At 50.6% G+C, this 22788-nt stretch overlaps 2 protein-coding genes across 6 annotated transcripts in view; one reads left to right on the plus strand and one right to left on the minus strand.

The window, feature by feature from the left end:
• The first annotated feature begins 2404 nt into the window (after positions 1–2404).
• LOC117025069 (acyl-CoA wax alcohol acyltransferase 2-like) lies at positions 2405–14635 on the plus strand. The gene is given in 11 exon segments (XM_033110837.1): positions 2405–2448; positions 6328–6409; positions 8659–8721; positions 12122–12280; positions 12530–12727; positions 12908–13106; positions 13364–13472; positions 13474–13500; positions 14075–14241; positions 14244–14273; positions 14481–14635. Coding segments are annotated over 11 exon segments (1233 nt in total).
• A 1101-nt stretch (positions 14636–15736) lies between these two features.
• Positions 15737–22788, minus strand: part of EDA (ectodysplasin A) — a 290490-nt gene continuing 283438 nt past the window's right edge. The window contains exons 7-8 of one of the 5 annotated variants that reach the window (XM_033118371.1): positions 21189–21304; positions 15737–19388 (exon numbers count right to left, since the gene is read on the minus strand). In XM_033118371.1, the coding sequence (XP_032974262.1) occupies positions 19137–19388; positions 21189–21304 (368 nt within the window). In that variant the 3' untranslated portion in view covers positions 15737–19136. Of the gene's footprint in view, positions 19389–21182; positions 21314–22788 lie in introns of all 5 variants that reach the window. The other 4 variants (XM_033118361.1, XM_033118379.1, XM_033118353.1 and 1 more) reach the window with 4 other exon arrangements.

Consider the following 22788-nt stretch of genomic DNA (forward strand, 5'->3'; position numbering starts at 1 on the left):
TGGTGAAAGTCCTGACTCTCTGCTGGGTCCTCTTTGATAGTCATCTCAGGGAGAGAGAGGGGGTACCTCATTACTGCTAGGTGGGGGTGGAATTCTAAGCTCCCCACATTGTCTCTGCTGGTAGAGAGTGTGGGTGGGTCTTGTTACCTGACAGTGGGGATGAAAGTCTCTTCTCTGTACTTGACTTTGTCTGACACCACACCAGCAAGAAAGGGTGTGGGGTGTTGCTCCAGCCTCGTGAGGGTGGAAGCTTAAGCCCTCCCCCCACCTTAGCCTTTGCTAGTGGAGGTGGGGACAGGGCCATAGTTTGTTTTCTGGTTTTGGCTGGAGTTGGAGTAGGCTTTGGTCAGGGCTCTTTCAGTCTGTGCCTATTGGTGTGTCTGGGCTGTTGACTTTTTCAGCTCCAAGTCTGAGATATATGAGGCAACAAGAAAATTGATATCATTCCTCCCCTCCTGAGGACCGAGGTGGTCTGCCTTCTTCTCTCTTTCAGAGTCTTCTTCTGTTTCTTTTATACGTAATGTCCAGGGTTTTTAGTTGTAATAGGACAAATAGGGCAAAGTACATTGATTCCATCTTCCCTCATCTTATCTTAAATAAACAGATATACTTCATACCCTCCCTTACTGTCAATTGTATCTTTCAAAGAAATTAAATACTGTGGCTTAAAAATGAACCAACGCAATAATTTTAGAAAACCATTATGCTGAGCCTGAAAGAGACATCTTTCAGACTTTGATAGCATGATAGTTATGGTCACATTGAGTGTGCTTGTTTGCTGCAATCCAGATTACTTTTTCAGATTCAGCAGAAAGGATGACAGAGTCCTTTGAATGTCAAGCCCCACTGTGTGCATTGTTTTCTTGTGGCCTGAAGTGCAGAAAAACCAGCTTTGCAAATGTTGAGGTTTACTATCTGTAGTTTGCGTTAAGAACCCACAGTTATTACAATATAGAATGTGCTTTTTCCAGCTCTGCACTTAAGTCTACCACCCTCTCTACCCCCACTACGCTCCTCCCTCCCCCCAACACACACTGTCCCATCTGGAGATTGTGATCTAACCTCCAGGTAATGGGCCCTGCCTGCATTGTCAAGAAGGACATCCCTAGCAATGGATGGGCTGCCTACTTTTTAGGAAGCTCTCTATGAGTATCATTTCTCACAGCTCAGCTTTTGATAAGAATTAGACAGCCAGGAGTTCAATGTTACTTTTTCCAACACGAAGCAGTGGGAATGGCGGTAAGATGTCTTGCTGATTTAACAACATATGCTTTGCCAGTCAATGAGGAGGGAGGGGCAAGAGAATGAATGCCTATCTTGTGATGATCAAATGTATGTCAAGCCCCCAGCTCAGTGTCTGGCACCAAGGAAGACAGTAAAGAAGGGCAGGTGCTTCCCTCTACCATATCCTAGACCCTATCTCCCAGCTCCTGCTCCCATTCCATCCTCCCACATCACTCCTTTCCACTTCACCACCTTCATTCCTCCTCCCCTTCAGAGGCCACCAGAAACAGCAGTTTCCATGGTAATCAGCATCCTCATTAGCTTAGAGTTTAATGGTCCCTAAGTGTCTGTCTGGACTGGGCTCCTAGCTCACATCAGAGGGAGCTTTCCAGTGAACTCAAGGGCTGTTGAGAAATTGTCAAATACAAGCCATTATATTCAAGTCATCCTAATTAGACACAATAGCACACAAGGATATTTTGGTATAACAAGAGAGGATGTGAGGAAATCATCTCATACTATCCAGGACTCACAGCTCCTGGGCATCTGTAGAATCACTTTCCTCCCAGCACTCGCTAATGAGGGATTACATCACTGGGCTGTAGGTGTTGGAATGTAAGGGCATATGGGAGATTGGGCAACAGGGAGCCAACTTCACTGAAGGTTTCTGAGTACATCACTGAGGACTTACTCTTTCTTCATCCTCCCAGCTGTCCCTTAAGGCTCCAAGGTCACAAGAGTTTCTTGCTCTGTTCATGGTTACTTTCTGTACTGATCCCAACCTTGCTTCTGACCTTGCTCTTACCCCTGATCTGCTTTGCTCATTCACTGATTCATTCATTCATTCAGCCCCCATTTATCAGTCCTGCTACATGCCAGACACTGTTCTAAGCAGTGAATAAAATAAGCAAAGATCCCTAACCTCCAGGAGCTTATAGCCAAGCAGGGAAAGACAGACAAAAAAATACATAACTACAGAATGACATGCAAAAATTAAGCTGAGCTTTGGAACAGATGTTTACAATCTCACTTGTGACTAGGGTTCTAGCCCTGCTTCTCCCTTTGTTCCTCCTCATTGATGGTCTCTATACTCAGAGTAAATTCTGTCCCCATCCACATCTGCTAAGGGACCACATGAGTACACAAGAGAAGGTTTTAGACTCATTTCTGTTCCAGTGGCATGAGGTTAGAGGTGGAAGTGAGTCTTTTGGGAGAAATTGCCAGGTGAGGCCCCCAAATTCTGGGGTCCCTTTGAAACAGGAAAGGTACCCATTGCCCAGTAGGGCAGAGGAGAGCAGCCATCTCAAGTCCTTTGAGGCATTTGGGGCTCTGGCACCTTCCAGTTGAATCAGTTTCAGCCTCTCCTTCTCCCATCACTAACCTCTCGTTTTGGTTTCTTGGTCAGGCCTCCACCCCCTGATCATTCTTAGTTTGGCAGATGAGACAAAGGGAAAACTGGCACTTGAACCCCAATGCCTGCCCAGCAAGCAGAGGAAATGGATGGGATAGGGGTGAGTGTGAGGTGTGCAGGAAAACTCCCCTAGCACAGTGAGGACACCCTTTGAAAGAATTTGACCTAACCACTAAGTGCTGAGAAACTGAGGGCGACACAGAGACCTCCTGAGCCACTGAGTGGGGTATGCTGTCTGGATATGATAGACAAGGCCTGGTGTTGGCTGCCACACTGTGCCAACTGCTGACTATGTGATCCTTGGTCTTAGGGCTGCCAAATTTAGCACATACAGGCACAAGACTCCATTAAATTTGAATTTCAGATGAACAACAAATAATGTTTTAGTATAAGCATATCCCATGCAATAATTGGGACATACTTATACTAAATCATTATTGGTTGTTGATGTGAAATTCAAATGTAACTGGCATTCTGTATTTCATCTGGTAACCTTACCTGGGTGGGGTAAAAACTGCTATGTAAGGGAAGGACTAGCTTTTAACATGTCTCTGAAAGCCCAGGGTCAGCAGGACACACTTTAGAAATAGCAGTGAGCTTTCTTAGCCGTCACAGAGCCTGCGTGTCCTGCAGGCCCCTCTCACAAATGGTGGCCTACACTAAGCTTATAATCTACTCCGCCCCCCTGCAAGAAGTGCTCCTCCTCCCATTTTCCTCATCCTCACTATTGACCCAGGGGCCGAGTCAGAATCTTGGCTGTGGCTCCTCTCACTCCCCCACCCAACTCCACACCAGATAGCCAGGCTGGACTATTTCGTACCTGCCAGAGCCTTCTCTATTATTGTCTGTTTCCCAGGGCCTAAAGTAGGATCAGTGGGGAGTTGAGCCTGGGTCTGAGAGCAGGAAGAGGGATGTCACTGGCAAAGGGCTCAATGAAGGCTATGAAGAGCCCTCCCTGGGTAGCTTGGAATTAGAAATCTCAGAGAAACTTTGCAGTTCTGACAGTCTCTAATCCTCAAAATCTACAGAGATTTTGAGAGGACGAGATGGAGACACGATAGAGGGTGATAGGACTGAGGACTGGAAGCCCCCAAATAGCCTTGACCATTTCTCTGTCTGGTGTTACGATGGTGGGATGCGTGCAGATGCATGAGCTGGGCACATGGCCTTCTCTGTGCAGATGGGGAGTCAGAGCTTCTAGAATATTCCAAATACTCACCCTGTCATTGATTCTGCTCTTGACTTTCTGACACACATTCTCCAAGGTAACACTGTTTGCAGGAAAGCACATCCCAGGGTAGGCCCAGTTGAACTCTGGGCTTTCTTTCCTCAGTGCCGTGCCCTCCCCTCCCCACCCCCTTCTTAATGATAGTAACAGCAGCAACCTACAGGTAGACAATATTTCACAGTTCACAAAGTGATTGGCCACCTGTTACTTGTCTGCATTCTCACAAGTTGAAAAATTTACATTTGAGGAAACCAAGCCCCAGAGATTTGCCTAGTGGTAGTCACACAAGTCAGGCCTCCACCCACTCAGGCATTTTTATAACAAACATCAGCGTGTACCTACTGTGTGGCCTGTGTTGGGGGCCGGCCATATGAGAACAGTATGACCCAGTATCACCCAGTTTCTGCTCCTGAGAGCTCCCAGATCAGGGTGTGGGGGTGAGAAGTCAGGGTTGGTGTCAGGCAGGGTGTCTGGTCCTGCTCACCACATAAGAACACAGGATATGGAGAGGCCAAAGAGGAACACCTACGGAGCCATAAATACGGGAGTCATACCACTATAGTCTCGCTGACGGCTGGGTTGGAGACACAGGAAGCAGGAGCCACACTATCCGCAATCCGCCATCCGCGTCTCTGCCAACCAACCAACTCCCTTGCTAACTACAATCCACGCTTGCTAGCTCAGCCACGGCAGTTATATTACTGGCCAGTGGCTAACTGGTTACAGCTGATGGCCAACTAGTCACAGCTGACGGCCGTCTACTACCTGAGCCAGCACCTTTCCACGTGAGGCCGGGAGCCTGGAAACTGCTCTCTGGGGCTCTGTCCCCACAGTTGGTGAACAGATGAACGAAGAGGCAGGAATAACAAAACACAAGTCCTCAGGGCCAGCTGGATACAAATGAGAACCCCTCAGGGGTGGGTCAGTGCACGGGGTACCCACTCAGCCTCCAGGCATTCTTTTTCTCTGCTAGGAGCTCTTCCTCTCTTTTCAGGCTGGCCACAGTCTCCACTTGCTGCTTTAGCGCTGGCCCCTCGTGTTTCTGGGCCCCATGCACTTGGCCCACAGCCCACCATGGGAGCTTCTTCTTGGCAGGGAACTTCAGATCCTTTCCCTGCTAGGCTCCCCCTGGGCCTCGCAGAAGCTTCTCCTCCCCCACCCCGCCCTTTTGTCAAATACAATCTTTGTGGGCTTCCATTGGAAGCAGATTAAAAGAGAGCGGGGTGGGGGTGGGGCGGACGGGTGGCTTAGTTGGTTAGAGCACGAGCTCTGGGCAACGGGGCTGCTGGTTCGATTCCCACATGGGCCAGTGAGCTGCGCCCTCCACAACTAGAATGAAGACAATGAGCTGCAGCTGAGCTGCCACTGAGCTCCAGGGCTCCCGGGTGACCGGGTGGCTCAGTTGGTTGGAGCACGTGCTCTCAACCACAAGGTTGCTGGTTCGACTCCTGCAAGGGATGGTGGGCTGCGCCCCCTGCAACTAACAATAGTGACTGGACTTGGAGCTGAGCTGCACCCTCCACAACTAAGATTGAAAGGACAACTTGACTTGGATGGAGCTGATGGGTCCTGGGAAAAACACACTGTTTCCCAATGAAAAAAGTCCTGGAAATACACACTGTTCCCCAATAATGTACTGTTTCCCTTCCCCAATTAAAAAAAAAAAATCTTAAAAAAACAGCCAGTGCTCTGTTTTAAGTGGGAGCTGACAAGTCCAGAGTCTTCTGCTTGGCCCCCATTGTGGTTGACCTTGGAACACGTCTCTGAAAGACCAGGTCAGCAGAACACATTTTAGAAACAGCAGTGAGCTTTCCTGGCCATCACAGGGCCTGTGTGTCCTGCAGGCCCCTCTCACAAATGGTGGCCCAAACTAAGCTATAATCCGCTCCATCACACCCCCTGCAAGAAGTGCTCCTCCTCCCATTTTCCTCATCCTCACTATTGACCCAGGGGCCGAGTCAGAACCTTGTCTGTGGCTCCTCTCCCCATCCTCCCCCCACCAACTCCACACCAGATAGCCAGGACAGACTATTTCGTATCTGCCAGAGCCTTCTCTATCCCTCGCCATTCACCTTGTTCAGTGTTTATGGACCTTTGTTCCCCAATAGGGGATAGTCTCAAGAAATTTCCCAAACAGGAGCCTGGATAAGATGTGGGCTATCAAGTCAGTCTAATGGGGAGAAATGGCTAGGCCCATAGGCTTTTCTGTGTTGGAGAAAGTCCCACAAGCCCATCCACTTACTTTGAGTGGAGGTGAAGCTGGTCTTGCAAGTAGGTATTAGAGGAGAAAAGGGGGAACCTGTGTGTCAGTCATGGGGGAAGGTGGGCCCCTGGGCCCTGACTTACCCTGTGACTGAAAGTCATCCTGATGTGGCATTTGGCACAAGTCACCATCACTGTTCAGAAGCTGATCTCACGTCCTTAGTGCCCATAGGATTTAGCTTAAACTAGTCCCTGTGTCCAGACTCTTGGAGATTGGCTCTGCCACCATTTTCAGCCTCACTTCCTACCAGCTCCTCCACAGAACCACCATTCCATCCAAGCAGGTGAGCTGCACCCCACACTCTCCACATATTTCCTGCAGAACTGGATGGGACCAGGCTGAGTGCAAGGAAGTTACCCGGGCCAAAGTGGGGTTCATGGTGGGTGCTCACCAATGGGACTACCCTGTAGAGGCATCTGAGCTTCAGAAAAGAAAGTGCCCACGTGGAGCCTCTACTTCAGAGGCGACATCCAGAAACTGACCATTTTCCACCATCCTGACTAGCACCAATCTGGCCTGAGTCACCATCATCTGTCATGTGGAATATTGTGCTAGCCCCTCATAAGTCTCCTCCTCTTTCCCTGGCCTTTTAAAACCACGAGGCAACCACAAGTTCTCGTCTGCTCCAAACTGTACAATGGCTCACCATTTGAATCAGAGTGCAAGGCCGAGGCCTTACACCATCTGGACCCACCAAGCTCTCTGACCTCACCTCCTCAGTTCCTCTCACTCACTTTGCTCAAGTCTCCTGCTCCTCACAACCCACAGGGACACCCCACCTTAGGGTCTGTGCACTGGCTGTACTCTGCCTGGAACATTCACAGTCCAGACAGACACATGGCTCACTTCCTCATCACCTGCAAGCTTTTGGTCAGCCTTTTGCAGCGTGGCCTTTCCTGAGTGCTCCTTTTAAAATTGCAAAGTCTGCTGCTCTTCCTACCCAATCCCTTCCCCCCTCCAACGGGTCCGTCTTACTCTGTCCCAACAATTTTTCTCTTTTTAGAACACATCACTTTATAACACATTATATAATCTGTTTATTAATTAACCAATTTCTATCATCTGTCTTTCCCTACCAGAACGTAAATGTCACGAAAGCATGAATTTTAAAATTTCTTTTGCTCACTCATACCACACAGCTGGCCGGAACAGTTCCTGTCATGTACATGCCCTCATTGATCATGTGCTGTATTGAGAAATGCATCCTGCCTGTCACAATTTCATTTGATTGGCCCGTAGCACACAGCTGGCTGGACTGAGATGCTTTCATACTCACACATCGCCTTAGCTCACCGACACATACCTGGAGATGCCGCCTACTGAGGTAGAATATAAGCACGGATTGACGACTAGATCCGCATGTACCTTTGTACATATAGATGCACACACAAAGGCCAATGTGCAGAGGTACAAGTGTGGAGAAATCACGTTTAAAAAGGTTTTGCAAAGTCCTGTTATACAAAATTGCAAATCTACAAAAGAGCTGAAAGAATTGTACAGTGACCAACCCACAACGAGACCGTATAGACATTGCATTATATTGATTTAGCGCACCTACCATCAACACACCCGTCAATGCATCCATCAATCTATCCATCCGACATGCATGTCAGAGTTCATTGCAGCCATCAGTAATCTACACCCTCAAACACTTAAGCATTAATGGATACATTAATTACTTTATGGTAATTAATTTTTTTTTACTTTACAGGTAAAATTTAGATGCAGAGAAATGCACAAATCTTAAGTGTGTATTTGCTGAGCTTGACAAATGAGTTTTTGACCTGTGTAACTCAAAAGCTCTGCCAAGATAGAGGACATCATTGCCACCCTCAAAATTTCCATCGTATCCTTTCCTAGTCAACCCCTAGCAGAGGCAACCAGTGCTCTGGGTTTTTCCACTATAGATTTGTTTTACCTGTTCTAGAATTTCATGTACACAGAATAACTTGATATGTAGTCACATTTGTTTATTTATTCAATAAATCATGCATTCAGCGCCTACTGTACACTTGTACCTGCTATCTGTTCACGGAAACTAGTGAGTTCTCCTAGACTGACCAAAAGGCCAAAGTCTTTCTAGGCTGGCCCATGGCCTCTCTCCTCCCCTCCATCACACCGTCACCGAGCGACCATAGACAGCTGGGCCTCAAACAGGAATGCTGGCTCCTCCCTGCCGCTCCTCCAGCCACACTGGTTCTGAAGGCTCCTGTCAGCCCCACCCCCCCCACTCACCTCCCACACCACAGCTTCATCCACACTTGTCTATGCAGGTGTGCAAGGGGGTGTCACAATCCTAGCCCAGGCCACGTCCAAGTGGGTACAATTGCAGGTGGGTAGGCAGCTGAAAGGAACTGGACAAGCAGAGGTAGCATGGAGTCCTGTGATCCTGTGCAGGGGTGGGGAGACTAGGCAGGAGGTGGAGAAGAAAGAATGAAGAGACGAAACAACACAGGCCCCTGAGCGAAACAGCACTTACCTGGAGCCACTGGACCCTAGGCATCATGGTCTTGCCCCCCACGCCCCACGAAGGATGTCAAGGCTGCCCTGGAGGTCTTTGCTATTCCCAGTGGGCTCTCAGCATCTTGGTTATCAGTGAGTCTTCAGCCTTTGACAGGGTGACCAACTTTCTGGGTTTGCCTGGGACTAAGCAGAACCTGTGATGCTAAAACCTGGACTGCTCCCAACAAAGGAAGACGGCTGGTCACCCTGGTCTCTAGCCTGACATACGTGGGCATGGTACTCGTAGGATCTGTGAGTGCCTAGGCAGGGGTGTGTGTGCACGTGTGTGTGGGAGAGCCTTGCTGCAGATGTGTATGGTGAACTGTCCTGGGTCTACACTGTGGCACAGAGGGCAGTTCCACTGAGGCTAGCCAAGGAAAAGGGCTTAACGGCAATGGCAGGGGCTGGAGCAGAGCGTTGGTGGGAGACAGTTGTCCTGGTGACAGAGGGAAGCTCTGCAAACCTCTGGGCCGCAAGAAATCATCCATCTATGAATCCACATGTCCCAGCATCTCTGCCACAAACACTGTGTGAAGGTGAGTTAGATGCTGGCTGGAGGCAGGGGGCATGGACTAAATGACCTTGTATGAGATCTGGGAAGAAAGAATGCTGGCAGGCTCTGTGAGCCTGGGGCTTGCCACTGAATAGGGAGGACTGCCTAGAGAACAGGGCATGGAGGCCTTATAGGCCTGATGGGGTGGGCACCAGGACCCCCCAGTGCTGAGAAGAGCAATGTTAATCCAGGAATGACAGGCAGTCAGAGCCGAAGAGACCAGAAGAAAGCAATTTATGTGCATTAGGTACTTTGTACCAGGTATTTTCACAGCTATTATTTTATTTTAGCCTCATGCCAACCTTATGAGCTAGAGACTATTATTATATATAATAACACATCCTCATGACTACACACTCCTGATGATAGCTAACACGCACACAGTATTAGCGAACATGTATTGCACTCCCTTTCTTTTTTTCATGCCAAGCACTGTTCTAAGTACCTCATGTGTCTAATAATCTTCATTGTTCAGATGAGGAAGCTGAAGTTCATGTAGGATAAGGGGTCTGGCCAAGATCACACAGCTGGGAAGTGGAGGAGCTGGCCTGGGAGCTGAACCTGCTTCTAGCCTATGGGTTCCTTTCCCTACCTCTTGCATGTCCTTACTCATTGCGGATTGGGAGGGTGGGTATGGACGTGGCCTTGGAGAACATGCTAGACCAGAGAGGAAGGAGGAAGCCAGGCCTTCTGCATACGTAAAAAGTCCTGATGAAACGTGAAAAACAGCCACTCAGAATGGCCTCTTACTGAGGACGAGGGCCCCGCTGGGCTTCTGCATGCCCCCTCCAAGTGGTGGCGGCTTTGGGGCCACGCTCTTTAGTGAGGCTGAGCCCATCACTGTCTGGTTGCAGTGGCAGCTATCCTCACTCTCATCCCTCCAGCTACCGGGGCTCAGAAAAGTCTGAGGTGAATCTACTGGAAGGGGTCTTTTCAGAGGTGGACTGTTTCAGCACCTGCTTTTCCAAACGGGCCGTAGCTTTGCCGTCTGCTGCTACTGTTCTCAGGAAGAGCAGCTTCGCTGTCTGGACTGGGGCTTTTTCTGCTTTGTTAACAAGGCCACTTTCTTCTTTGGCCTTGGCTCCAGGTTCCTCAGAAATCAGAGTCAGCATCCTCGTGGCACTTGCAACCAATTTCTGCGTGTAGCTCCTGTTCTGATCCGGAAGCTTTAGGATGTTCGGCTTTGTCCTATTGTCTTTCTTGAATTCTTGTCCTAGTCCCACACACTTGGCTCACCCCCAGCCCTCAATGCCACTATGTTCTCACAGAGAGCAGAGTCCCCAAGGCTAGGAGCTGACACTGCATTGGCGAAAGCATGGCCATTTATTGAAGGCCACTCTAGCCAGGCCACATGGAGGGAGGGGCTTGGTGTCCCTCCTCAATCCATCGCTAGTCACACTTCTCAGAGCTGTTAAAGGTTTCCTGAGTATATAACCAGAATTTATAGACACAAATACGCGCATGCACATGTACAGGCACACACCTATAGCCAAGAGGCAGTGAAATATGGGCATTAACAACACAGCCTCTAGAGCCAGGCTGCCTACGTTGAAATGCCAGCTCTACTGCTTTCTATCTCCACACCTTTAGCAAGTTATGTATTTTCTCTGAGTCTTGCTTTGTTCATTTGTAAAATGGGCAAATCCAAGTGTATTCATTGGGATGGCTTAGGTAGGCCGTGGTAACAAATGAACTCTGGAATCTCAGGAGCAAACCTAGCAAATGTGTACTTCTTGTTCATCTTGAACGTCCAACACAGGTTGGTGGGAGTCTGTTCTCTGTGGATGCTAAGGTTCAGGCTGTTGGAGGTCTCACCAAATGGGGATGCTGTGAAATGTGGCTTCAGAGATTAGCACAGCAAAGGCAGGACAAAGAATGGAGAATTCATGCACACTTACTTCCTCCAAGCCAAAGTGATAGGGAAACAATGAGTTGTAGCCTTATTTCACACTTCCTTAAACATGAGTTAGGTTGAGCATCTTTTCATACTTTGTAAGTACTTCTTTGATAGACTTTCAATCAAGCCTTGAGCGTCACACTTGCTTTTTGTGACACCTGGTGGTTCCAAATTCTGAGTCGTTCCCGGGTTTGCTCTTGTAGGCATTGCCCTGGCAGGTAACTAGCTTTCATTGCCCTGGCAGGTAACTAGCTTTCAGCTCCCTTTGTTTGAAGTCAGTTGCTCCCTCCTCCTTATACTTTCCAGCATGCAAACATTTTGCTGATATCTCTAACCCACCAGTGGCATCTCTCTAATTCTTTCTCCTTGTGGATATACATCTTTTAAAATATTCTTATGGTAATTTTCATGAGGCTCCCTCGAGGAGTCAAGATAAAAACTTGTGTTCAATCTGCCATGTTCAATTTCTATCCTTTCTCACCTTTATTTTGACCCATTTTTCTCTCACACAGTCTTACTCACAGCGATTTTCAAAACAGTCCAGGAATATTTCTAAGAGAGTGTGCTTCCCTATGAGTCATCTCCATTAAGTCTGTCCCAACTACTCTAACCTACAGTGTCCTGATCTTATTGGAACTTAACACAGCCCCAAACTTGACTCTATCCTAGCCAGTGTGTGTGCTCCCAACCTGGCTGGAGGTGGGTCTTCTCACTGGTATTCTCTCCACTGATGGAAAGCACTAGTTGGAGGCAAACTGTCCTTGGCTCTGTCTTTCTGGGACTCCCAACTTCTGGTGGCCACATCAGTGTGACCCACCACTGGCTCTTGGCCATTGAACGCTGCCCAGAGCAGTGCTGGAGCAGGTCCTGGGGCGTAGAGGGCTTACTGCCTGGGGTAGAGCTGGGGAGGAAAACACCTTGCCTTCTAGACCCAGAACAGGTTTCCTAGGCCAGAGAGGATGTGGGGAACTGGGGACGTGGGCACGTGAAAATGTTGAATGAGTGAGCATGGGTGACAGTGTGTGCGACCTTGGTGGGGACAGAACCCCGGAGGGAGGGCAAGTGTTAGGGACTGTTCGCAACTCACTGATGTAACCACCGGGATCCTTCTCAACCTGTACCTGGTGGTGTTCACGCCCTACTGGCCTGTCACTGTGCTCGTTCTTACCTGGCTGGCTTTGCCTGGAAGACCCTGGAGCGAGGTAAGGGCCTTGCTGGGGCTCTGTTTCCACCTGCCACATGCTCTTTCCTCTTCTCTGCCTATAATCCTGAGAGGCTCTGGCCAATTCCCAGGTAGCCCCTCAGCCTGTCCCTTCCTGACCTGGAGAAGCTGAGGGGATGGGTCTTTTCAAGGTGCTAGAAAGGCCCAGATCAGAATTGTAGTGGGTTAGGGGAGGGCAGCTAGTGAAGCAAAGCTAGGCCTGTCCTACATTGGCCCTGATGTACCATAGCCCATCCCGGTCGTCATGTTAGAGAGCAGGAAGTGGCAGGGAGTGACAGTTCCCTGTGGCAGCCCCAGAAGGACTCTGAAGAAGAAAATGGGGGTGGCAAAACTTGGCTACATTGGCTCTGTTTTCAGGTGGCTGCTGGTTTACCTGGATGAGGTGTCGTGCGTATGGAAACAGTACCACGAGTACTTCCCACTCCAGGTGAGTAGCCCCAGATCCCCACTTGGGTCCCAGGGCTAGAAGCTGGGTCAGGGTGGGGGTCAGGGACATCATTCACATAGAGGCCCACGTGAATGATGACCCCCGGAGTTGTGCGTTACCCGACCTGCATGGCCGGGCATAACAGCCCTCTTCCGTGCCATGCCCCTCCTGATTCCACAGGTTTTGAAGACTCATATCTCCCCCAGCCATAACTACGTCCCTGTCCGCCACCCTCATGGGCTCATGTCATATTCATGCTTTGGCCACTTTGCCACAAACACCTCAGGCTTCTCCATGATCTTTCCCGGTATCACCCCTTGGATGCTCACACTGGGAGCCTTTTTCTGGGTGTCTTTCCTCAGAGACTATGCCATGTCTAGGGAGTTGGCTCTTTCCTCACCTGTCTATGCCAGGTGAGTTGTCTCCTAGTGTTAAAGCCAAAGTAAAAATGGCTCCCTGAGGAGGAAGTGCTGGGGGAGTGGGTGAGAAAAAGGCCGACTCTGTGATTCCCTCTGGTCTTAACAAGCTGCCCCAGGCTCACCTGCCTGATATGAGGGTCCCCCCTCCTTCGAAGAGGTAAAGGAAAGCTAGGAGGCTTGGGAAGCGGCCAATGATCTTTCGGCTTTTTCTGCCTGCCAGGGGCCTGCTCTGTGAGCCAGTCCCCCATGGACTGTCTGCTTACCCAGAAGGGCACAGGAAACATGCTGGCTGAGTGCAGAGACAGCTGGCCAGGCTGTACCACCCTGCTTTGTGTGCACGGCCCTTCAGCATGGGTAAGGACAGTTCTGGTCCAGACTGGGGGAGGGTCCGCAAGTCCAACAGGGAAGGAGAAGGCATTTTGAGGAAATGATACCCAAAAATGGAGGTGGACAGCTGCTTCTGTGTTGGAGTAGAGCCTGGGCTTGGTCCTGGAGCCATTTCTGCTTATGAAGAAAGGCTAGAGGGCCAGTCCTGAACCTTGTGTCCCTCACACTAGCCTCTGATCTGGGCCGGTCCCTCTGTGAAAGGTGATCAGCTGCGACTCCATCTTAGCGAGAGCTGAAATTACCGTGTGGGTTAAAGGGGCGCAAGCTGAATGAAATGTTCCTTGGCTCGTGTTCCAGTGTTTTAGACCCGTGGGTTCACAGGAGAGTTGGGGCGTGCTTCCTTTAGCTTGCTGCTACTTTGCCCCCACAGACAGTCTAGGGTAGACCTTGAGGCCCTCCCACTTGGCTTGGACTTAGGCCTAGCTAAGTTAGGGGCTGAGGAGCCCATAGGCAGACCCAGGCACCAATAGCGGGGAGCATGTCTGCTTTCAGCTGGGTCTCTACCTTTCTGGCCAACAAAGGACATGCCTTTCCTCTGCAGGGGGCCTCTACTCCCTGCCTATGCCTTTGGGGAGACAGGCCTCTACAATCAGTACATTTTCACTCCTGGAGGCTTGGTCGATTGCTTCCAGAAGTGGTTGCACAGTATGGCACACATCTATCCTTGTGCCTTCTCTGGGTATGACTTCACTGAGAATTCCTGGGCGCTGCGCCCTGTGCTCGGCCTGTAAGCACCATCGGTGAGTGGGCCCTTCTGCTGACAGCCTTGTCCAGGATCTAGATCCAGTTCTGAGGCTGCACCTGTGTGCATGGGTAGGGAGGTTGGCCAGGATGAGTGATGAGGTGGGGGAAAGATGGGGAGAAACTGGGCTTTAGGGCTGAGGCCTTTTCTCAGGAGTGAGCTGTTCTGATGCTTCTGTCTCTTCCTCGTCTGTCTGCTCTGGCAGTTGGGGAGCCTCTCCCGGTGCCCAAGATTGAGAAGCTGAGCCAGGAGATGGTGGACAAATACCACGCATTCTATATGGGTACCCTACGCAGACTGTTCGACCAGCACAAGGTCAAGTTTGATGGCTCAGACACTCAGGAGCTGGTGAAAGTTTGACAGACATCCCCAACAGCCTCTCAGGCTGGCTGGAAGGTGTGGAACCACAGAAACAGGGACCAGAAATCACTTATGGGGCTCCTGCTCCCGATTTGGCCAGCCCTCAATATGACGAGGGGCTGTTTGGTTGTTTGCCGGATCCCTCTTCCTCTTTCCTACCTCTTCTCCTTCCAGCTCTTCTCTGCCTTTCCTTGGGGCTACAAGAGAGAGGGCCTCAAAAGGCGGGGAAGGCCCTGGGGAGAGGTGCCCTTTAGGATCCCTCACATGTGACCATTCATCAGCATTGAGGAAGACAATGGATGGAATAAAAAGCCAACCTTCTGATACTGCTTCTGTTCCAACTAGTCTGTTTTCAGGGCCTGGGTTCCCCACGCACCTTTCCTTCTCCAGCTCTCAAGCAGCCCCATCTCCTGGCATCGAGAGTCCTCCAGGACTGGGTGACTTGAGATCCAGTTGGCTTTGAGTTCAGGCTCTACCACCTTCAAGCCATGTGACCTGGAGCAGCGAATCACCTCTGAGCCTCAGTTTCTTCATCTGTAAAATGGTACTAGTGATCTCTCCTCTGCTAACCTCAAAGGCTGTTGGGAAAGATCAAGTGATATTAAATGTGACTGAACTTTGTAATTGGGAAAGCTACACAGAATTATTCTTCTACAACCATTAAGTCCAGTAGGGTGACCTTGGGTGAGCTACTTAAACTCGTCGAACACTGGTCTCCTCATTTGCAAAACTGGATGACATCATGCGGAGCTGGAGGCTCGATCTACCCAAGCTGTTTCGGGCCCAGGCCTGAAATTTCTGTTATAGAGGACACGGCCTCAAGCTGAGGGTGACGCCTTGCTGTGTCTGCCTCGGGGTATTGTTCCTTTTCACAGGACCCGACATGTGGTTACAGGAAAAGACCTAAGGTGATGGGATGGGATGTGTGGTCTGGGCCACAAAGAGGAGGAGGCATTATCTGACATGAAATTCAGACTACCATCCCTCTATCGCCCCCTCTGGAATGGGTGCCTTGGTCTTTCCCTGGCTCATGCGTGGCATCACTTACAAAGAAGCACCTAGCACTTCGGAAGTGCTCAAGCCGATTTCCAGAACAGAGGGGAAAAAAGCTTTATTTGCAAAGAATAAACCATTAATTTACACAAACTTACATCCCACTTTATATACATTATGTATAGTTTATGTACACAGTATCTCACACTGGATGCTGACCCCCAAAGCAGCACTGGGCCTGCTCCAGGCCATAACAAAGCCCACCCCTACCCCAGCTGGAAGCTTTCTGACTAAAGAAATGACACATATCCCACCTCCGCTTGGAGAGAGCCCTGAAATGGAGTAAAAGGAAAAACCCGGTTCCTTCTTTGTGCTCACAAGGTCTAGGAGAGCCTCCAGGCAGGAATGGGGCCCGAGGCTGTGCCAGGGCGGCCTCACAACTTCCTGGTGTTAGGCCAGTCCAGAGCCTTCCAGCCCAGGGGCAGGAGCTGGGAGAATGCCTTAAGGGGAGGAAGAGTTCTGATGAAGGCTGCAGCCACTCTCTGCCTGCCTGGCCAGGCTCCTGAAGGGGGCCAAGCGTTCCAGCCTTGAGTCTGTGGGTAGGAGCTAGAGGGGGGCTGCATGGGACAGGTACTGCTCCACCCACTCACTCTGCTGAGTCTGCGAGCCGTGGCTCATTCACCTTGGGCAGGCCACCTGCCCTCTCTGGGCCTCAGTTTCCACACGAGTAACAAGGGGTCGAATGTAGGTGGGGCTAGAATCCCTCGCAGGGCCTTTCTAGCTGTAAAGTCCTCTGAAGCTATTTGCATCCACCAGAAGCTACATAAAACGCACGGACTCACATGTGAATCAAAGTCTTTTTCACCTCCAGGGTTCCTAGCCCTTTCCTGTTCAACAAAAGAAATGTGGCTCAGGATGGATGAAGGGGGATATAAAACTCCTTTCTCCAAGGAGCCAGTAGCTGAGCAGCCCCTGACAGCTGCCTTTTGTACCATGTAATTGTCCTGCAAATCCGTCATCTGCTAGCTGCCCAGTGTCGTCCCATTCTCCACGCCAGCCTTGGCCCACTGCCTAATTCCAAACGGCAACTCTATTTCCACATTCTCTTACTAGTACATTGCTTCAATACTTCGCCAATAACTTGGCTGCAACAGAGCTCCCCAGCTACCTCTAGGGTACCCTTTGAGGGTTCACAACGAATAATGGGTCCTGTGGGAATCCTAGTTCCCCAACAATGCCCTCCATATCGGGAGAATAGCATGGGTGTCAGAATGTCCTTTAGGGGCACAGTTAGGAAGCCCTTTCCTTCCCTTCCTCACAGCCTTTGGGCTTTAGAACCAGTCCTTGCTCTTCCCGCCATTCCTGAGTGATCCTGCTGGTACCGAGTTGTCTGTGGTATGGTCGGAAGAGACGGGAGTCACTTAGTAGCTGTGGGAGGTGGGCCAGCTGCTGTAACCCATCTGTAGGGTAATCACTTGCAGTAGGGGCTCCATACATGAGGGGTGTAAGTTCTGTGGGTGCGAAGGCCTTAGCTGCTTGGACGTGGTGCCAAGATGATTCTTCTGAACACAAGAGCTCTAAGGCTGATGGCCGTTTCGCAACGGTATGTCCTACTATATTCTGCCACAGAGCCCCTGGCAGCCAAGAGAACAGGTGTTACCATTAAGGGATGAAAATGAGCATCTCTGGGTTTCTCCCTAGAACCCTCGAGGATTTGGGGTCGAGGTTACCATTTTTATTGGTTCTCTCTGGACCCCAAATTCAATAAAATTCAGCAGTGCAATGGAATAGTTTTGGAGTCAGACCTGGATGAATGAACCCCAGACCCGTGACTTAAGCTGGGTGAAATCCCGGTCAAGGCACTTAACCTCTCTGAGCCTCGTCTACACAGTGGGATTTGTAACATTATCAAAGGAGATAATAGAGAAATACTTTCTAAACTTTAAGGAGAAATTCTCATGTGCTCCTGCTACAACTGAGGACTGTCTAAGGCACTTTATAGGAGCTGGGGCCAGACACACGCCTCACGTTTGCTTCACCTGGGTTTGCAAGACTGACATTAACAATCCGACAATGGTGGCACAGCCCATCACCTCCTGCCCTGACAATTGAAGGACCAAGCAGTGCAGTTGCTTAGAAAGGAAGGCACAACTGAGGCATGCGTACCTGTTGCTCTTGGTAAATTTCAGCTGTCCGAAAGAACTTATTCCGCATCTCCTCAAAAGGAGCAAGAGTAGCAGAGTGGACAAGACCGGACCTCCCAGCTTTGGGTTAAACCCAGCACCTCGGAGCAGGCTGGGCCCAGGCATTTAGAAGACCCTTGGACAGTCCTACCGTATGATCTGGTGAGAAGCTGCCCTTTCAGGTAAGGCCTGGGCTAATGACCACTTGAGTTGTAGCAAACTGGAAGAAAATGCCGTCCTTTCTGGGTCAGGCAGAAAAGCTCTGCCTTGCCAAGGCCCAGCGGCAGGCGAGGGTTTGGAATTTAAGTAGGCTATTAAGGTAGCTGCATAAATATTAGGATTTGAAGGGACTTCTGGAGGTCATCCAGTCCAACACTTTGGCCCCCCACACAACGTGACTAGATGAATATTTGTGTTGCTTAAATCTTAAATGGAAGATTCTCTGTGCCCAGTTAATAGAAAGAGCATGCCAGACTCACATAAGCACAGGTCCCAGGTTAGGCACCTGTCTCAGACAGAGGTAGGCTCTGTGGAGAAAGAAGACAGGAGGTCTAGTCAGGCTGGGAGGGGGGCAATTGGGAGGGGACCCAGGGAGTTTTCTGAGCCTGAAGCACAGCTGTAAACAAAGTGAAACACATGTGGCCCTAAGTCTGGCTTCAGGTTCTCATGCAGGCAGGTTTGTGGCCAGTCCCTGTAACCGCTCCAAGGAAGAGCACACCTCCTGTCCCCAAAGCCTGGCTCTTGGCCTGAGTGGGAAGAGCTCTCTGACCCTCTGGCTGGCTGCAGCACAGAGCTGGCGAGGATGCCCGCTTGGCAGGTTTCTCCCTTGGTCTCTGCCACAGGCACCCACCTTTTCCCTCCCTGCCCATCTCCTTAGTCTGCAACACGTCCCCGTCACCCACCCGTGCCCCCACCCCCACCCCAGAGAGGAGCAGCAGCCCCCTTAGGGTTGGACATTTCCCCCACAGTCTGGAGTACACCTCTGCTTTCTCTTGCCTGCTGCCCTGGACCCTCACTGTAGTGCAACAAACGGTAACTCTGACACAGGGACCTTGAGCTTGAAGAGTCAACATGGAGCCAAGGAAGAAGGTTCTGCGTCATGTCATCCCTGGGCCTCCATCAACTGTCCTGTGAACTCAAGGTCATTCTGGAAAGGCAAGCAGGCCTTGTCATCTTGGAGTCACTGGGGAATAAATAGCAGTGGGGTATTTCTCTCTGCAGCTGCGACACCCATATACCTCACTCCACAGCAGCACTTAGAGGTTCTGGGGCTCCCGGCTCCCAAACCTGGGGCAGGGGCATGGGTGGGGCCAATCGCGGGGAGTCTAGGATGCAGGAGCCTCGCCCAGCCTGATGGCTCCAAAGAAGGTGGTGTGCTTGCTCATGTTGATGGAGATGTCGGCGTGCACCATCTTCACGGCGATCTTCTGCCGGGCTTTGAGGAGGCAGACACCGGCCGTGTAACACGTGTTGTAGTTGGTCTTGCCTGTCTCGATGCTGCGGGTACACTGCAGGAAGGGCTTCTCATCCACCACCACTTCATAGCTCGCAAAGTCCGTGAAGTTGATGTAGTACACCTGGGTGAGAGGCAACAAGAAGGGATTGGGGGAGAGAGGAAAATGGTGGGGCCCTCCCCTGTGACCAACGGATGGGACTTTCCCTGGGAAGGCGTGCTAGTTAGCCGACAGGAAAGGCGGGATGGCAGACTTATTCACCGTCCTGCCCGTACTTCATGGGGCTTGGGTGGCTGAGTAAATCTCTCTTCCAACAGCACACTCTCTGTGAGGGCAAGGACCACGCCTCCCTGGCCTCTTTACCTCCCCTTAATCCCCCTTCCCCCACCCTGGCATGAAGCACAGTGCCCTGCACACATCAGGTGCTCTGTCAGTGCTACAGACACAGACAGATACAAACTCACTGCTAGTTTCAAGTCCCAAGGACTATTTGCTGATTAACTTAGAAGTCGCTGATTTCCTACAGAGGGAACAGTGACAACTTGCCATTTCCTCAGCTCTTTAATGGCGGCGGCTCACTCAGCTTGCAATGCCCCCACCCTGCTCTGTGGCTGAATTTCTTTCACTGATTCTCAGTGTCCCTTGGCCCTCTCGTCTGATGAGTGAGGAAACAGATAGAGAGACATGGAGAGCTATCCACCACAAATGAGATAAAGAATTTGGAAGGGTAAAACCCAGGCCCCTAACGTTACTTTGTGGCTAGAAGGAAGTGCTAACCTATGCTCAAAGGCCGGGTGTGAAGGGGATTTTCCCAGTTTGCATCGAGTTGCCTGAAGCGACTCCCAATTCTCTCCTAGGCCCAGAAAATTAATTCTTTTTATCCTTCACTACCCTTATCCCTCACACCCCACCACAAGCTTTGAACCCTTTCCCCACCAAATGGAGTTTAGAACAAACAGCCTATAGGACATTAGGATTATATCCATGCGCCCCCTGGGGATTGGGACCTTCATCTGTCACCCTAAATCACTTTCTTAGCGTTGTTTCCTCCACAGGCTCTTCAGGAGGGAATAGTATATTCAGCTGCCACGCAATTTCTTGGATCAAGTCCCAATCTGTGCCAGGATGCTCAGTGGGCTTAGCAAAGGCCCGTTAACCCACCTACTCTGGCCACTTTCCTGTGAGACCCTTGTGCTGGCTCCATAGTCCTCCTGTCCATCTGCCTGCCTGATGCCCGCCCACGGAAGTGCCAACCTCAAGGCTCAGCTATCTCTAGCTCTAAAGAGCCACCCAGTGGCAGCAACCAGCAGGGGTGGAAGTGGATGGGCACTGGCAGACCTGGGGAGTGGGCCCCGGGCAGGACAAAGTCAAAAACAGAAAGAGAAAAGAGCTGGGAGAATGACAGCAGGAAGGAGGCAAGAATAACAGAGAAACAAACAGAAAGGTAGAGAAACAAATGGGAGAGAGAAGAAGGAAAGACAGTCAGAAATCTTTCTGAGGCGGAGAGCACTATTCATTATAAAGCTAGCGATGTGTATGTGGGGTTCTCAGCAGCTCTGGAAGTGACTTTCAGAGATTGTACTGAGACAGAGTTCAACTTTGGCAGTAGAACCAAACAGCTTAGCAGGGGAAACAAGGGCCTGGGGCCTTGCAAGAGGGGATCAGATGGCAGGGTGTGGTAGGGACCTCTTTTCAGTTTTTCAATGATATTTGGCTAGGAAAAAACAAAACAAAACAGGTCCCTCTCTCTTTCCTTCTTTCAAATCCCTCCCAGTGCGGTGCCCCCCAGCCCCCTCACCCGCCAAAGCAGGAAGTTAGCCATTGGCTGGTCTTGGCTGGCTCCACAGTGCCCCTATGTGGCGTGCACCGGATCTGCATTCTGGATATAAGAAGAGTTAGGCCTAAGACCGTACTCACTTCTACCTGACTATAGATGAAGTAGGTGCCGTCCACCAGTACCTCCAGCTCCCCGCTGCGGGGATGTAGCTTAAACACCTTGGGGTTCATAGTGATGCGAGACCAGTCATTGAGCACTCCACCTGAAAGATCTCAGTATGAGAGAAGGGCAGTCACTCAGTACATGTCAGAATAATCTGGGCAACAGAAACAAAAACTTGCAAGCAGTACACACCCCCGCCCCTCTCCCAATGCAACCTGGAGAGCCCAGGAGGCCAAGCTTCAAGAACAGTATTTGGAAGCAGAGAGAGTGTTCTGTTTGTAAAGCAGCTGCCAGGCTGGCCTCAGGCCCCTGGGGTCTGCCAGTTTGTCTTCCTCTCTCCTTTGCTGACCCCTCCATCTGGAAGGGTCTTGAACCAACACCTTCTAGCTGGAATTCGGGGAGGGGAGTAAGAAGAGAGTGGGCACCCTGACCTATTTTCTTTGTTGTTCTGAGGCCTGCACAGGCAAAATTCTGACACTGAGTGGCAGACTAGGTCTTACTATTCCATTTCACCAGCCACGACTCCTGAATCCCTCTCCTGTCTTATAGGTTCATGGATTTTCTCCTTCTCCTTAAGAGATTCCTGCCCTCCCACTCCTTTCTGCAAAGTCTCCCTGGGCCCCCAGGAAACCGCTTAGCCCAAGGAATTGTCTACCTGGAGAACCTTAGGGATCAGGGGTGAGTCAGACTTCATGGCAGCCAGAGCGCATGACCGCCAGTAATAAGGCCCCATTGGGGAGAAGGGTATTTATGAGAGGGAGGGATAGACTGCCAAGCAGCATTAGAACCAGCCAAGGGGGTGGCAAGGGTGTCTGGGAACTGAAGCAGCCCTGGCAAAGCATCTGTCTGTCCGCCCCACCCCATTTGGGGTGGTGGGGCAGTCCTACTGCCTTGGCTAGACACTGGGACCACGCATGTGAGGGTGGAGGAAAAAAAGCTTTCCTTTCCAGCCCGTGGAAATGGGGTGGTGCCTTCCCACCACTAGAGCAGGGAGTACAAGCCCATTGGATCTTTCCCCCTCGGAACCATTCTTCATCCAAGAAATTACATTTCCAACATTCATCCTTGGCAAGTCTCAGGAGGCCTCCCTCTCTGAGGTGTGAGGAAACTGGCCTTCTGGAAAAGGCAGCCATCTTCCCTTGAGGTGATAAATGGATGGGTTAGGAGTTGGGAGGAGTCCTGGCTCAGGCCCTTTGAAACCCCTCTGCATGACGTCCTCCTACCCCTGACCCCTCACTTCTGCTCCTTGTAACTAAAGATCAGCATAGACGGGTTGGAACTTGTGATGTGGTAATGGGAGCAAAATCAGTTGCTTCTGGTACAGAATAAACACAGGCCACCCATCCAGACACCCAAACAAATCTATTTCCTGCCTGTCTCACTCCTTCCTGGACAGGTGGTGATCACGGCCCAGCCAAGGCCCTGGGGCCCAAGGCACCTGGTCCCAGCAGGACTGTTTGGGTTTTGGTGCCATTCTGCTCCTACTTATATTTCTGAGTCTATGCAGTCTGGCATACAGGTGGCAATCCAGGATGTAGCCAAGGTCAGTCATTAAGGAAGCTTGGCCCAGCCAGTTCAGCATTG

This window comes from Rhinolophus ferrumequinum, chromosome X, assembly GCF_004115265.2.
Source record: "Rhinolophus ferrumequinum isolate MPI-CBG mRhiFer1 chromosome X, mRhiFer1_v1.p, whole genome shotgun sequence".
Lineage (NCBI taxonomy): Eukaryota > Metazoa > Chordata > Mammalia > Chiroptera > Rhinolophidae > Rhinolophus > Rhinolophus ferrumequinum.